Source organism: Stigmatopora argus, chromosome 13, assembly GCF_051989625.1.
Source record: "Stigmatopora argus isolate UIUO_Sarg chromosome 13, RoL_Sarg_1.0, whole genome shotgun sequence".
NCBI classification, from domain to species: Eukaryota; Metazoa; Chordata; class Actinopteri; order Syngnathiformes; family Syngnathidae; genus Stigmatopora; species Stigmatopora argus.
Window position 1 is genome coordinate 10,805,497 of NC_135399.1, and position 16,173 is coordinate 10,821,669.

Here is a 16,173-nt window from a genome sequence, read left to right on the forward strand (position 1 = left end):
TTATGAGATATGGAAGGAAATTGAAGAAGAGGATGTGATAACATGAGTTTAGTTGTTGTTGGTTCTTTGTAACAAAATCTATTTTTCATTTCACTCGTCCCCAAATTGAAAAAAAAAAAAATATATATATATATATATATATATATATATATATATATATATATATATATATATATATATATATATATATATATATATATATATATATATATATATATATATATGTTTTATGAAAAGAGCTCATATCAAAACATGAGGGTGATCATAATTAATTATCATTGGCTGCCAGTGACGGCACTCCACGTCCAATTTATTTTGACTGGAAAGGTTGACATCGATCGCTTGTTTGTTCAAAATGGAATGGACATCTAACATAATCAATTTACTGAAACAATACAAAAATATAAATATTTTGGATGGCATTTGTTGAGAACGGAAACCCATGATTTAAAAGTAAAAAAAAACAATAGAATGTTATTAGGGATTATAACCGGAGAGAATTTCAGTAGTAATTCATTTTAATATTAGTATATTTTCTTTATGTATTGTAATTTTGTTTAGTTATGAATTATATATAAAAAAAAAATACAATTTATACAATTTAAAAAATACTACAATCATAATCAAGACCTGGCGTCCACGTGTGGCCCAGAAAGCAAGGCCCATGTAAGTTATTTAATTAAAGATAGTTAAATTTCCATAGTGTGTTTAATTTATAACAGTAATATTAATCTATTTTGAAATCACATTAGTATATACTGGTTTTGGTGCTGCCTTCAATGCCCAATTTAATTGTGGAAACGACAATATTCCTAACATTCAACCTGACCGGCTAGCAACACCTACTTCAATATGCAGCAATTACGCACTAAGTGTCCGAATAGACATTTTTTGTTTTTGTTTTAAAAGTCACAACAACCGCTTACTGTCCTTGTTTAACTCATTTCCAATTGAAATGAGATGCTTCACGGAGTACAAGTGAAGGCAGCATTTCTACGTCATCCAAAGCGGTCCAGCCAGTCAGCTGACGGAGGACATTGTCGCCGACAACAGAAAGTCAACCAGGAAGAAAGACCAAGACACACAGCCAGGCTGCTAAACAAAACTAGTACTCGGCCGTTTTATCCTACCAACAAGACCGCTTATTTACGCCACGATGGCTTCCCTTTTCAAGAAGAAGACTGTCGATGGTAAGTTTTGTGTGAAAAGCCGATTGATCGGTTATGTTTTTAGCTCCAAGTTAGCCTTGTTTTGAACTCGTTTGACCAGTTTCGGATGTTCCATGAGTCATAGGACACAAACATTGTTACTCTCAACATGACGTCTATAGTTTTTAGGAAATAGACATTTACTAAATGTAAATGATGAATTTATACTTGCATCTCAGCTTCTAAAATGGCTAGGATTGTCATAAAATTGTTCGATTATCCAGTATTCCGTTAAAAATGATTTTAGTTTAGATATCAATGATTATTAAGCCCTTCTTTAATAAAACACCAATTGCAGTATTGATATTTCCGTTTGAATTTTACATTTAAATTAAGCAAATCGTAATTTGTCATCTGTATCTATCTATCTTTCTATCGATCGATCGATCTATCGTGTTATTTGGATAAATCAGCTCGACTTGCCCTGTTTTACACGCTCATGACAGAAAGCTATTTATTATAAACTATAGAGAATTGTCAAAAATCTGAGTGATCTCTTAATTTCTAAAGTATTTTCCTCAGGCTATATAATCAAGCATGACAAGGTCAAAAGCCTGTCAAAACTAATTAATAATTTAAACCATACTTAAATGGGATTATAGAGTGCAGGAGTAGAATGTAGCAAAAAATGACCCCCAAAAAATCTCAGTCCCCTACACCCCAAAATAAGGCCAAATAAAGTAGTTATGGCATTAAAATGAAAATTTTCCAAGCACCTACCTACTCCTCCCAAAGTTCTCCTCCTGGAGTTCACCACAGTGGTGGTCCACATTTGGTTCATACCATCAACTGGGTGTTATCAAGCCAATGTCAGATCTTTTGAGCTTTTTCCTCTCGGTAAAATCCACCAAATCCTTCTTTAGTTCATCTTGTTTCATCGCATCGTTTGTATGGGAAAGTTAATAGTATATCAGCAATCTTAGGTATGCTAAAGCAGCAGCATGCACAAAGTGGGTAAAGAAAGAAGGAAAGGAAGGCGCATTGATAGATGGTTGGAAATAGTTTCTGCTTAATAGGTGATTGAAAAATCAGTGGTGGGGGGGCTTGATCACTTGTATTTGTAGGACGGTATCCCTCCCACTTGAAAACGTTGTTGCTGCGTCACCGACTACGTCTTCAAGTTTCGCTCCTGCAAGTGGTCCAACGTGACGTGACGTGGTTCGACGAAGTTTAAGGAAACCTTCGCTCCATAAAAGGGATTTTTTGGGGGGTTGCTCCTTGAGATCCCCCTCCTATTCTGAAGTATTATGCATCTCCCATTTTTTTATGGATTCCAACATTGAGTGAATTGGATTCCACTCATAATTACCCTGCAAATATTTGATATATTGATTTTTTTTTTCTTTGTAAACGTACTATGGAAAAGATGGTCATTGACAAAGCAGCTTGTTGAAGCTTTTGCTCTGTTGATCATCCTGCATTTTCTCTTTTTCTTCCTGGTGGAGACGGTCGAATGATAATTTGTTGTATTTTAGAAAATTTACTAATATTAAAGTAAAGAATTCTAATCAATATGAATCTATTTCCTGCTATTTGTGTATTTTTATAATTGATTTGTATGTTTGGTTGTATTTTTTAAGAAGAATTACTACTAATTATGGGTATTTTTTAAGAAGAATTACTACTAATTATGGGTAGTTTTTGTGATGGTCAATTTTTGAATTTTTTTATTCATTTTTTTTTAACGGAGATTGTTAGTTTGTGTTTGTTCACACAATTGCTTGACTTGTTTTGCAAGTTGCATTGTTTGTTGTAGATTTTGTAGTCATGCATTGTCTCACATGATTTCATTTAAGATGACTCAGTCATGATGCAAACTGTTAGTCCAGAATTGCTGAGTTGCTGATGGGCGTCTTGCTTACTAATAAAACAACTGGCATATTTGACATACTCCGCTATGCTAAAGTGCTTTAGAAAACACAAAAGCGACCCAATCAATAAAAAAAAAATCACTTTCTAGCCATTCCTGCATCCTTTTTGATGCAGTAACAGTTGAAAGAGGAGTAAACAGTGGTTAGCAATTTTTCAGCTGTAAAGATGCATTAATTGTTTATTATTATTGATTCTAAATGTCTTTTTTGCTTTAACTTCTCAAGAGTTTTTTCCAGGACAGGGGCATCCCCCAACCAACCAGTTCATGTCACAATAGCAACTAAACATAGAAATGTATTATTTTAATACATTCTATTGTGATGCTGGCTAAAAATACACTGACCTGTAAACTATTGTTAGATTTAGCAAAGCAGAAGAAGGAAAGAAATACTGAAATTTCCATCAACTACCCAAATGTCTTCTCGATGCTGACATTTCTTTTCATCACTGAATTTCCTCACCCCATTTCTTTATGTCTAGTGATTTATTTGCATCGGCACTCAATGTGTGAATTCCTGCTGTGTTTTCAAAGGGCAACTTTTGGTCCAAGCGCTTTACATCCAATGTTCTGTCTTTAAGAAATCATCAAGGAACAGTCGAGGGAGTTACGCGGCACCCAGAGACAGATCACAAGAGACAGAAATGCCTTGGAGAAGCAAGAAAAGCAAATGGTGAGACTCATTTAAAAGAATACGCAAACAACTATACTTGAACCATTTAGCCCATATTTTTTCCCACACATTGCATCAATATCCAACTAGAGTTTCCTTGCATTTCAGATCGAAACAGAGACCAACACAGTGCAATTTGCTACTGCAGGGATTATGTCCGTTGAATTAATGGCTCTCAATTAAGAGACATGATGGATCAGATGCTGTGGCTTTGCTTCAGGCAAATCATGCAACTACTATTCCTCTTTATCTCATATCCACATACACACTCCACACACATCGCGATAAAGCTATTTGCGCACAGAGCTCAATATTTCCTCTCGCCGCCACAAAAAAAGAAACAGGCGTGTCCTTTTGCCTCTTTTGTATTAAGTAAATATCACACAGGACATAATTACTTCCCTAGGGGACAAGGTTTTAATTTCACATTCGCCCTAAATACTCAGGTTTTTTTAACCTTACTTGTATGTTTTGAATAGATGAAACCTAGTGGTGGTCATAGATATGACCTACTTTGCAGTTTATTTGTAAGTGTTTTCACATTCACCTGCATAAAAATGCACAATTGCAAAACTGATATTCGCCTAAATTGGTGCACATTAACAAAAAAAAAAGTATTTTTCTTTTTCTTGCAGCAACACACATTCTTTTAAATAGTTTATGTAAAAAATTGATTTTTGATGACGTATCTTATGGTTTTCTGAATTTGATAAGTCAAGATTCACCACTTGAAATAACATAGAAGAAATTAGCAAATCATAATTTTCACATTAGTTGCCTCTGAGTTAATATAAATATTAGGTAGGAATTAGCTGAAGGAATGACCACTGCAGCAACACATTGTCCATCTGTTCTTCACGGATCTATCTGTCCGCCTTAAGGCTCACAGTTGTCGGATACACATTTCGACACCCTTCATTTCACATATACCTCAGGCAAAGTTGGGTCTTTTGTTTGCAACAGATTTTGTCCGTACAACGGACCTTTTTAATACCCACGAGCTCCTTTGTTTGTGATGCACACCTTCCTTTTTTTCCTCTCTCCCCAAATTTCTATTAAGTTGTTGAAGACTTTCACAGCAGGTCTGACACTAATTTATCACATACTCAGTCTGGTGTCTCCGCCAGCCTTGATTCAAACATGAATAATTGATTTTCTCCTATCCAGAATAACAGGCACACTTAAAAAAAAACCAACAGCTCACAGGCCTGACCAGCTTCCCTTAACCTGGAGCTCCACCATTGTCTCTTGGGAAGTGTATCCACACACGCATGACTATGATGCCTCTGGGCATTCCTGTATATTCTGGTGTTTACCAAAGCTAAAAGCGTGGGTTTGCGTGGCACTGTATGTGACCTAAACTATGTTGACTGTGGCTTTAATGTCTATATTTGCACACGCAGTAATTCTCTTGAGATTTGAGAGGATGTTTGTTGGTTTATCAACACTTGGTTTCTTTGAAGGCTATACATTTGTAATGCAACAGACTTCACACACATGCGAGTAAAACAATGTGGTGGTGGACTTCTGGTCTTGAACTAAAAAGGAGTGATCATAATTACAAATGTCGATAGGGGGCCTGCTTTATGCACTTAATATCCAGAAAGTCCTGCAATATTAATTCTGCTCTCCAGGAAGCAGAGATCAAGAAAATGGCGAAGAGTGGGAACCGAGAGGCGTGTAAGATTCTTGCCAAGCAGTTGGTCCAGTTGAGGAAGCAGAAGAACCGCACATACGCCGTGAGCTCCAAAGTCACCAGCATGTCTACTCAGACCAAGGTCATGAACTCCCAAATGAAGATGGCCGGTGCCATGTCTTCCACAGCTAAGGTATTGGTGACAATTTGAAGACCTTTTGTGTGGGATTTAATGAAATTGTATATGTGGAGAGTAACTGTATTTTCTGCACTATAAGGCGCAACTAAAAGACTGGCAATGCAGCCTATAAATGGTTTGATATTAGTTCATTATTGTATGAAATTCCCTTTAGCACAGATCCATCTTGTTGATGTATAACACAACTCCTAACCACTATTATTATGTGATATAGTTTCATCATTTGCATCTCAGCAATGCTAAAATTGTATCCCCAATCCATTCGGCAGACAATGCAAGCGGTGAACAAAAAGATGGATCCACAGAAGACAATAAAGACCATGCAAGATTTCCAGAAAGAAAACATGAAAATGGACATGACGGAAGACATGAGTACGTACACGTATTTTTACGCGCGTGTATTTAGATGATGGACAAACTGCTGTCTGTAGTTCTTCTATTAATTGTTCTCCCTTTCTTGTGCAGTAAACGACACCTTGGATGACTTTTTGGATGAATCTGGAGACGAAGAAGAATCTCAAGACATTGTCAACCAGGTCCTGGATGAAATTGGTATCGAGATCTCAGGAAAGGTAAAGAATTCTACATAAAAATAGCATTTAGTCAAGTTCCGTGTTTCTGCAGAGAGTCCTTGTATCAGGCCACCTGCCTGCCATGCATAAGGCTCCCCTATGTGGCCTGTGTAAGTTATTGCATTGTCTATTAAGCGGGAGCACAAAAAGAACAGAAATCTCCCATGCTTCTGAATTGCAGTTAAATTCCAAATTGTCATCTGGATTTTGTCATTTATTGTACCCGCTGGACAAGAGGAGCTGCCAGTAAACACATTGTCATTTTTTTCCCCCTGCGTACGCAGATGGTCCGAGCTCCAGCTGCAGGAAAGAGCGTCCCCGGCGGTGCCGCCGCATCTAAAAAAACCACAATGTCTGACGAGGAGATCGAGAGACAGCTCCGTGCCCTCGGCGTGGACTAACATACTGGGATGAATCTTATGTCTTTTCATACGGCGACGGACAGTGGTTTTATCAAAGGTTCAACGGTTGCACGCACATACTCGCAAAAACACACAGAGAGTCTTTGACGGATACATTACTGTCTCCTGCCCCAGTTTAGCTCAAATATTTATTATGACATTAGTGAGGCTACAGCCGAGAGCTGGATAAACCATTTACGACTCTAAAAAAGATGGAAGCAACGTGCACTCCTGTTTACGGCGCAGCTCCTTCTTATCTTAAGGGCTACAACGCATATGCAAGTCATTTAAATGTACTGAAACTTGACACTTGTTTGCTTCTCTGTGATTTTTTTCCCCCAAAAACTATACAAAATGAAGAAAGTAATTGGAGATGATAAAATTATACATTTTCTGAGGCATGTAATTTATACTGCTGACTTATGTTACTAAGGAATAGGAATGATCTAGCCACATACTGTTCCATACTGAATTATCGTATGAGCGTTTCTGGGATTTTCTTGGTTATTCTTTATATTATTGTATAAATCTTGGGAGTTTTTTAGCGATTGCAGGATAGCGTCTGTCCTGCCGTCCCTCTTCTCTCTTAGCTGCTGTGCAGTTATGCTTTTTTAAAATTCAAACACTGAAAAAGACAGTCACTGTGATGCAAGAAATTTTCTTCTTCACAAGACAAAGCTGACTCGGACATCATTAATCGTCTCTGGATTTTACACTGTTGCTTTCTTCCTGTTTTGCCCTATTTTTTTTTTTTTGCATGTGTCACATGCAGAATTAACTAATAAAATCATTTGCAAACATCTTTCGAGAAAGTGTATACATCCTTGACAATTGGATTTGAAAGTTCTGTTTTAATTTGTATGTACACACTTGTTTCTTTAATTACCGAATACTGTAAATGGGATTTTATAAGTAATAAAATTTCTTCTGGTAGAACGTGATGTGTATATTTGCCATGTAAATGATCAACAATTGAATTTGGGGTATGTGTTGGGTAATATGTGACTATACTAGTAGTACTAAACAAATGCTCAATTATTCATTAGTCAAGCGTTACGACTGCAGTAAAACATTCACAACACCAGGCGGAGTAGTTGTCCCATTTACTTTTTGGTCTGCAAAAGTACATAAAGCCCATAAACCAACCCATCATAATGCTGACACATAAATAGACAGTTGGGAAATTGCTGTTTTTATGAATTCCCCTTGAATATAAAAATGAGAGAGAACAGTAACAATAGTGTGCGTATGAAACAGCATTTTTTGTGAACTCTTTCACTTAGCAGACCTGCGTTAAGACATTTGACAGAACACAGCAGCTAAAAATGAGTTAGTTTGGTATCTATATAAATTACTATATGAGATGTGGTAGTTATAGTTGGCAAAATGTATTGTGAACTTGACACATTACAGCCACCCAAAATATATTAACAATGTTTGTCCTCCAGCTATTAACAATGGCATCTACTATATATTAAATCTGAATAAATAGTTTGTTGCCTCAGTTCCGACATTTTATGTACTACTCCTACTACTCTCAGTTTTAATTAGCGAAATAAAAGCTGCATCTCTACTTACAAATATAACATCACACCATTTAAGTAGTACAAAGGCACACACGGAAACTTATTCGCTGCCATTGGCAGTGATTGAGTGATAATTCACTACAACCAGCCCTCTCAGTCAAAATTGATTTGACGTCTATCATCAATGGCAGTGAATGAGTTAGTTTTGAAAATAATAAACATTTGGTTAGGCATTATGACCTGTCTATCAGCTTTGGCAAGACAAAAAAATTGATATTTGACACTGCCTGATGGAATAAGGAATTCCGCCATTGTTTATATCATTGGCCGGAGTGTTTTACTCATCTGGGTGATACAGTTTGGACTTAATTTGGCCAAGCAGGAACTGAGGCTGGTTTTGACCCGTTTTTCTCTCTGGCGCCTGTTACAGAACCACACTCGAACCACCTCCTTCTCCAGGTGGAGGCCTTTAGCTATCCTGGCGATTTCCTGGGAAGATGGCTTATTTTTTTCCACAAAGGTGTGCTCAAGCGCCTCCTTGGCTCCCAGGCTGCATTAAGGTTCAAGTGGAGAATAATGAACTCATTAAAAGCTCCAATCACGGGGCAGTGTCAAACAATTATCATTGTACCTGATGGTTGTTCTCCTTTTCCTCTTTCGCTCATTCATTCCAGTTTTATCGTTGTTCAGAGCTGAAGGGGAAGTGAGAGGAAGGGGAATTGTAGAACAGGAGGTGGGAACAAGAAATGGCGACGGGCTCACCTCGAGCAAGCTCGGCCTCGTCCAACCACTTGGCCAGAATGGCTTTCAGTTTGCAGGCATTCTTGAAGCTCAGTTGCAGGTTCTCAAAGCGGCAGATGGTGGTCTGACTGAATTCTGAACCGTGAACGGCAGCCAGGGCCTCGCCCACGTTGGTTTGAGTGTAGCCTATTGCCGCACAAAACACAAAAAATGGGTCATTTTGGCAAGTTTCGAACACACTAGGGGAAGATTTTGGCAATTTAACAGGAAATAACTCTAGATTGCCATCAGTTGTCTCCGTGTCAACATTATAGGGACATCTTGTATTTAAATACATCCGACCTTGTTTTGATATCAGCCATTAAATCTGAAACTACAAGCGGGCGTGCAAAAGTCAAACTGTTCATCTCGTGATAATGCTCACCAAGTTTAATCCTCCTTATCTTAAAGTCATTGGCAAACATCTCCAGTTCTTGTATCTGTGGGGAGTCCATAGCTGGGGTGTCCTCCAACTCCCGGATGCTCTTCTTCTGGATGTTCACTTTCATCTCACCCACAGTGGAGCCCCCCAAGCAATCGTCCGTTAGCAGAAGGGCCGAGGGCAGCGAGGAAAAACCGTGGCCCAATGCGCAGGAACTGCTGCTCAGACCTGGGTCGGGAAACTTGTACAAGCACGGAGTCAAAGAACCTGGGCAGAAAGGCAAAACTGGTATTAGACAGTAGAACATTAAAGAACTAACCCTAACCCAGTTAAATGTTCATTCACCTGCATAAGGTATTACTGTAAGGTAGTATTGATGAGTTATGTAAATGTGACATATGGCCTTTTAGAACATACACTTGCTAATGATTTGATTTGAATCTGGTGATACTTGTGTTATTTTTAGGTTTCTGCTATTTTTATCAGATTGAACGAACAAAAAGAATGAGGGTGAGAGTAGGTAGGTACAATGCAGGAGTTCACTCTTTTTTTAGTCACATTATAGTGCAGAATGTTGTTCTTGATTTTTAACACATTGTTGAACATGGTTCAATCCGCAGTGGCTTCCCAACTTCCTGTCTATGTTCCCCGTGTGTTGATTTCTCTGATTTCCTGCATGTTAAGCTGATTGAGACTTTAAATTCAGGCTCACCAATGCTGTTTGCATATCTCCCTTAACCAACACACCTGAATCAAATGATCAACTCAACAGGAAGTCGTCCAGGAGCCTGCTAGAGAGCTTGATTATTTCTGGTGTGTTGAAGAAGGGAGATTTGGAAAACAAACTGGATAGGTGCCCCCGAGGATCTAAATTGTCCCTAGGTATGAGTGTGGCCATGAATGCTTGTTCAAATCAGTGTGCCCTGGTATTGGTTGCCAAACCAGTTCAGCTCAGCGTGTCCCCAGTCTACTGTCCACTACCCCCGCGACCCATGTGAGGATAAGTGGCAGGTAGGGAAAATAGACGGATGGATTGGACTATTCAGTCACATCGACATTTTGAAGAATTGAAGATGACAGCACCTTTTCAAAGGTAATCAATGCTACCAGCTGACCGCTGTGTTTGAGCAATACTGCGTGGGTTCGCATTAACGATTGAATTATTTTTAAAGTGTCCAACAATTTGAAATCAGGACTGCTTCCTCCACCCCTTTTAATGTGAATAATACATGAATTGAAAGATGAAATCTGGCATAAGCAATGGCTAAGACATTTGAATGGATTGGCTACATACAGTTGTCCCTTGAGAAATTGATATATTTTAAGTGGGGGACTTTTCTTTTCTTTATAAATTAGGTTTGGTTCAATGATAGCTACTACAAAAGTCACAATAAGTTATCACTCAATTTACATCATTCAAGGACAACCTTAAAAAATAAAAACTGTAGATTATTGAAAAAAAAAATTCAATTCTGTCAAAAAGACTAAGGTATTTTTTTTCATACATTCTGTCCACATAGTTATATTTTGTATTGCCATCTTAACCTCCCTGGTGAATTGGTTTGTTTCTGCTCATTCCACATTGTTCCTCTCTGTTTAGACACAAAAATAGTGTTTCTTTATTCTATCAAGCTACTGCACATTCTCCAAAGCCATCCAGCCCTGAAATGAAACAAACAGTGTGTTGTCAATGTTTCTTTTTCTTTCACTCTTTTTTTCCAAATTCATGTTGCACAAAGCTGAGAAGCTGTAAAGACATAAGGTTGGTTATCATAGAGAAGAAAGTGAATTTGGGCTCTCTTGATCATGCTGTTGCCCACGCAGCTGTTTTTTTTTTGGGTGGGGTGGGATGTCAGTGGGAGAAGGGAATTGCCTTGATTGCGGTTTCAATAGCACTTTCGATTTGCTGTTGCGATGTCTAATTCTAAAGCTCCTCGCCGTTGTGTCCTTGAACATTGATTTTTAGAGCTACAACTGACCCCCGAATTTCCTACAAAAAAGAGAGAATACAAAATGGTGATGGTGAAGTGTTTTGTCCACCAGACTTCTTTGCGAAGACAGATGGGATAGGCTCCAGCACCCCACAACCCTCACCTGGATAAGCTGTGTTGAAAATGAATAATTAGAAATATGACTGTGGGGTGGACTATTCATCTTATGTAAAAACAGACAAAACAATGTCATTAGCCATTCATTCATTTTCTGAACTACTTATCCTCACAAAGGTCACAGGGGGTGCTGGAGCATACCCTTGCCCTTGTTACTTGCTGGCAGGCATGTAAAAACATCCATTTAGGAAGCTTTTCACTATAAAATTTACCATTAGGGAGCGTATCAATGGGTAAAGGTGAAATGGTAGCTCTTATGCATAAGCCAGAGAAGTGATTTCCTCATTAAGAGTGCAGTGTTGATGTTGGCACATCGTATTCTATCAAGGTTGTTGTACAAAGTCATTCTTTATTATGTTTCAAATGTGTGATGATATTTTTGATTACCATGTGCAACTTAAATTTGATCCACTCTTCAAAGTAAATTCACTCACTCACTTTTATGATAAATTTAAGGCTTTAAGGCAAAAATAAGAATGTTCAGGTGTTAATTTAACCACATGCTATGAAACAGCACTATTTCATAATTAATGACTGTCAAGATACTTATTGTTTTTGCTCTGTTTAAGCTTTATTATAAATATGACAGAACTGCAATGTTGAATTTTTAAATCCCTACTTAAACTGACATTGGATCGCTCTCTTTTGGGTCTTTAGACTGTGCACGGAGGAACCATAAATAACACTTTGTTTGGCAACGGCATAAAGACAGTCAATCCAAATGTACAATGTTTTTATTTCTTATATTATTATTTCATAATATTACTTGTAACTCTGACACAGAAAATGTTTTTCTGCTTCTAGTTTAAATATTAAACAGTTTGCACAAGGGAACAATTCCATTCCAAACTGTTTGTTTTTGGTAGATATCCATAATTCACAATAAAAACTCTGCTTCTTCATGCGTCATAATAACATCTTAAATATGAGCGCCCAGTGAAGTGTTCAGCAGCACTGAAATTAATGTCGATATTTAACCCTTAGGCGTTTGTCGATATCACTATTTTATCATGTTCATTCTCAACCTTGACTGCATACAGACCAAAATATTTTTCATGGTTAGCAGACTTTTCTTAAATTCCATTGCAAAACTCCACGGGAAGAAAATCAATGTGTCTCTTTTACAAACTAAAATAAATGATGCGTTTTCCTTAACAATCAAAATGAAGTCGTAGAAGAGATGTTGAAAAATGGCTCCTTTAGAGCTCCCGTTGATATGCAACTTCTCGTTTTTAAATGTACTGTTGAATGTGCGTGATTACCTTGCAGCGGGTTTGCAGCGCTCACCATGTTCGGCGGAGGAACACCACATGTTTGCAAGATGCATGTCTGAGAAATACTTGCAGAGAGCATCTCCTGAGCTGTAAATGGATAAAAAGCACAGAGGCCCCCGTGGTCAGAACTGCCATTAAATGAGATGTTTTTGTTTAGTATAACACTGGAAGATCCGGCCATCCAGTCGACAAACTAAATAAATGAATACAATTTTTTTTTAAACATTTTTTTATGTAGCAAACCCAAATTTTGGGTGATACAGTAAGTGAGCATAATCCCAATCTACCTGCCATAATTCCATAAGTGGCTTGCTGGTTGCTGTAGTGACATGGTGTGACAGGATAATGGAGGCTGGGGGTGCTATTGCCAAGATGGTTTCCAAGGGAGCTTGTGGACAGTTGCATCTGGGAACGCTTTGATTGGTGACCCAAGGACAGCCCAGATGAGACTGGACGAAATAGAATTCCAACAATAGAACCATTAGTGTAGGATAGTGTCCAACTAAAAATGACTTATCTCCTGAAATTCTGCCATTTTTTCCCAATCTAAAACTTAGTAGCTCAATCGACCCACGTATTCGTCAAAACCGAGACCCGTGTATTATTATTAAAAATTAACGAATGTACAAAAAGTCAAATTCATATATCCTGGTGGTAATAGAAGAGAGATGATTTTGCAACTTTAGTGTAAGGACCCTATTTTGCTGTATGCATGGCATGTTTAGCAGCACAAGGACACCAAATTACTTCCAAACCCAATGGCTCGAACAAAGATGCTTGGAACAATGTCTTCCACAATGCTTCGCTCGTGTAAAAGGAATAACGTGTTACAGTGCACTGAGATGACTTGCTGGAGATATTTGATTGGATGCATTTTGTCACATAATTGGGATTCTTGTCTTTTCTGTCTGTCGAGTGTGACTGACTGTATATTGGAAGTAATGTGCCTGACATTATTACACAAAGCCTACACTTGGTCTAAAGGCATAATGGCATAATGCCTTTTCACATCATAGTCAAGAGATGTGATGCAAGTAATTGAGGAAGTCAATCGTTGGTAACAATGTTGAACAATACTGCCTAGTATGGAGATAAATGATCATTCTTGTTTTTTTTCCTGTGCGTATTTAAATTATGAAAACTTATTTTAGTATGAATAGAACAAAATGTGACCCAATTCTGCATAGCTAGTACTAATAAGTAATGATGTTAGTAGTATTCAGGGATTCCAATTCGTGAGGTACAATGGGATACTTGGCCACATTTTACTCTGTTTTACTAAAACAGAATACAGACACTTTGATAGGTGAGATTAATTCGCACCACTTACCACTTTACTTTACTTGCACCACTCAAGTGTTTTTTACTGTTTTATTTTAACTTCTGCACTTTATATGGACATTTATTTTGCAATTACAGATTGATGATAAATATTCCAATACATTGTCTAGATTGCATGTGTTTAAGCCTGTCAAAAACAATCAATTAGATTGTATAATGCCCTTTATATTACTTATATAGCAATTTCTTCCCCTGACATTGACCTGGATTTAATTTATCCATCATCCCTTACTATCTGTCATCTTGCCAGCATTAAGTATTTATATGTATTAGTTCAAGTAGTAGGAAGAGTAGTGTTCTTATTTACTTAATGAAAACACAGCGTGAAGAAAAGAAATAACCTGTTGCATTTAGGAACAACTTATGTTATCACGAGTCATTAAATCAATTAATGAAATATGTTATTAAAATACAGAGCACTGATAGATTGGTTAAGAACATTCTAAAAACATCCACCAATCCATTTTATTGAATTCTTCTACTATTCACCTTTATTGAAAATGTAAAGTCTTACATTAACTGAAGAAGTTGTTGTAATTTTTAAATACGGAAGGAAGCAAGAGTAATTACTCTTCGAAAACTTAACTCACAATCATATAATATCAAATTCTTTGATTGTGCCAATTAATTTGAATACGGTGGATAGTAAACACACTGACAAAATGGCATATATGGCAGAACATGATACCAAAGCTACCTGGTCAAAAGTAAAAGCTCCACAGAAACATAAGATGCTACTTCACATTGCAATAGTGGCAATGTTTATCCTTCCTCCCGCGTTGGTTATGCATTCAAAATTTGTGCCAAAGTGAGTGGCGGCCAAAAGAATGAAGTCAGTGTTCCAGACTGAGGCCCACTTACCTGCAGAGACCATGCTGTGGCCGTGGGAGGCGCTTGGCAGGCAGTCGCCGCCAGAGCTGTGGTGCATGAAAATTGGCAGTGGGGATTCTCCTGCTAGAGGCGTGAAAGATTCGCCACCAAATGACTGGGACGTCATCTGGTCTGATGCGGTCCACTTTACCTGAACTTTAAACTTCCCCTTCTCAACTCGCCATCCCCTGGTACTGCCTGCTTCCCTCCCTTTTACTAATAGATCATTTTCACTCTATACTTCATTAGAAGCACTTTCTTTTGCACCTTTGGGGGTTCCTCAAATCTGGCGTGATGTTTTTTTTAATATCCTCTCCACTGAAAATGCTCGAAATGCAAGTGAGTTTTGGCGTTGACCTTGTACAACACATCTAGCATGCATGCCTCGGCTCCCTTTCCTGCATCCCGACAACAGGTAGGTCAGCATCTGTCACTCCCAGAGACTTTGCATCCTCCTGCAGGTATTTATACCCCCTGCAAGTACTCCTCACTCCACCCTAGAAGGCCCCTTCTTTCACATCAACCTCCAGCTGCCAATCCCATGCCACAGCTGTTATTGTGCTTTTCCGTACCTGCCTTTCTGTTATCCAGTTGCCAATCCAGGATTAAGGTACAGAGCGGCGGAGAAATCCGATCTTGCTCAAACCTCGCTCTCTCCCCAAATGCTGCTTCTCCTCTGCCTGATTAAAGGATTCGGTCATATTCTGACGTATTGTGAGCGGAATCCAGAATAGCAGATATTTGATTTCATTTGAATGTATTACTATGTTTATGGGATCAAGTGCACATGTATAGACACAAAAATAGTTCAATTTTAATGACACTTGCATTTTTTCACACTAAATTCTATGCCTTGTGCTATGATTATAAACAAAACAATCATTAGCGACCAATCTGGCTGGAAAATTAAACACTATTTAAAAATAATTGCAAGAATGCTTGTTATAAAATGTATGTAAAAGAAATTAAGTACGGTTCTTAAGTACAAACTGAATATAGGAACTTATTTAATAGCAAAGCACTACTGACAGAATAAGTGTTGTATAGTTGATGTTTAATAATTGTCATATTAATTTTGTCAAAAGTTTCAATTCTGTATTCAAATTGAAAAAAAGTTTGTTTTATTAAAGTGATTTGGGCAACACATTTTGTTTATATGGTAGTATATGATTGACGAAAGCGTATAATTTTTGCTGTGGTTTATTCCCTACCTCATGTAAAAGGCATTTTTGTCAATTTTTATGAATTTCAAAAATGTAAAAGTTCTTCATCTCTGTGCTCACCAACCAGAAAGGGAAACAAATTGCTGCCACTTTGGTGCCTGTTTGGAATT

The 16,173-nt window shown here is 37.8% G+C and overlaps 3 protein-coding genes across 4 annotated transcripts in view; 2 read left to right on the forward strand and 1 right to left on the reverse strand.

The window, feature by feature from the left end:
• The first annotated feature begins 1,001 nt into the window (after nucleotides 1–1,001).
• chmp2ba (charged multivesicular body protein 2Ba) lies at nucleotides 1,002–7,495 on the forward strand. The gene is made up of 6 exons (XM_077616512.1): nucleotides 1,002–1,190; nucleotides 3,660–3,751; nucleotides 5,386–5,580; nucleotides 5,856–5,958; nucleotides 6,052–6,158; nucleotides 6,443–7,495. The coding sequence occupies exons 1-6, from the start codon at nucleotides 1,157–1,159 to the stop codon at nucleotides 6,557–6,559; spliced, it is 648 nt and encodes a 215-aa protein (XP_077472638.1). The 5' UTR covers nucleotides 1,002–1,156; the 3' UTR covers nucleotides 6,560–7,495.
• On the reverse strand, nucleotides 7,378–15,264 carry pou1f1 (POU class 1 homeobox 1). The gene is made up of 7 exons (XM_077616510.1): nucleotides 14,832–15,264; nucleotides 12,917–13,078; nucleotides 12,618–12,716; nucleotides 9,251–9,514; nucleotides 8,848–9,012; nucleotides 8,717–8,777; nucleotides 7,378–8,635 (listed from the first exon to the last, which is right to left on the reverse strand). The coding sequence occupies exons 1-7, from the start codon at nucleotides 14,965–14,967 to the stop codon at nucleotides 8,401–8,403; spliced, it is 1,122 nt and encodes a 373-aa protein (XP_077472636.1). The 5' UTR covers nucleotides 14,968–15,264; the 3' UTR covers nucleotides 7,378–8,400.
• htr1fa (5-hydroxytryptamine (serotonin) receptor 1Fa) overlaps nucleotides 9,892–16,173 on the forward strand; it is a 42,334-nt gene continuing 36,052 nt past the window's right edge. For both annotated transcript variants that reach the window (XM_077616508.1, XM_077616507.1), the window contains exon 1: nucleotides 9,892–10,340. The gene's annotated coding sequence lies outside the window, so the exon portion shown is untranslated. The remainder of the gene's footprint in view (nucleotides 10,341–16,173) is intronic.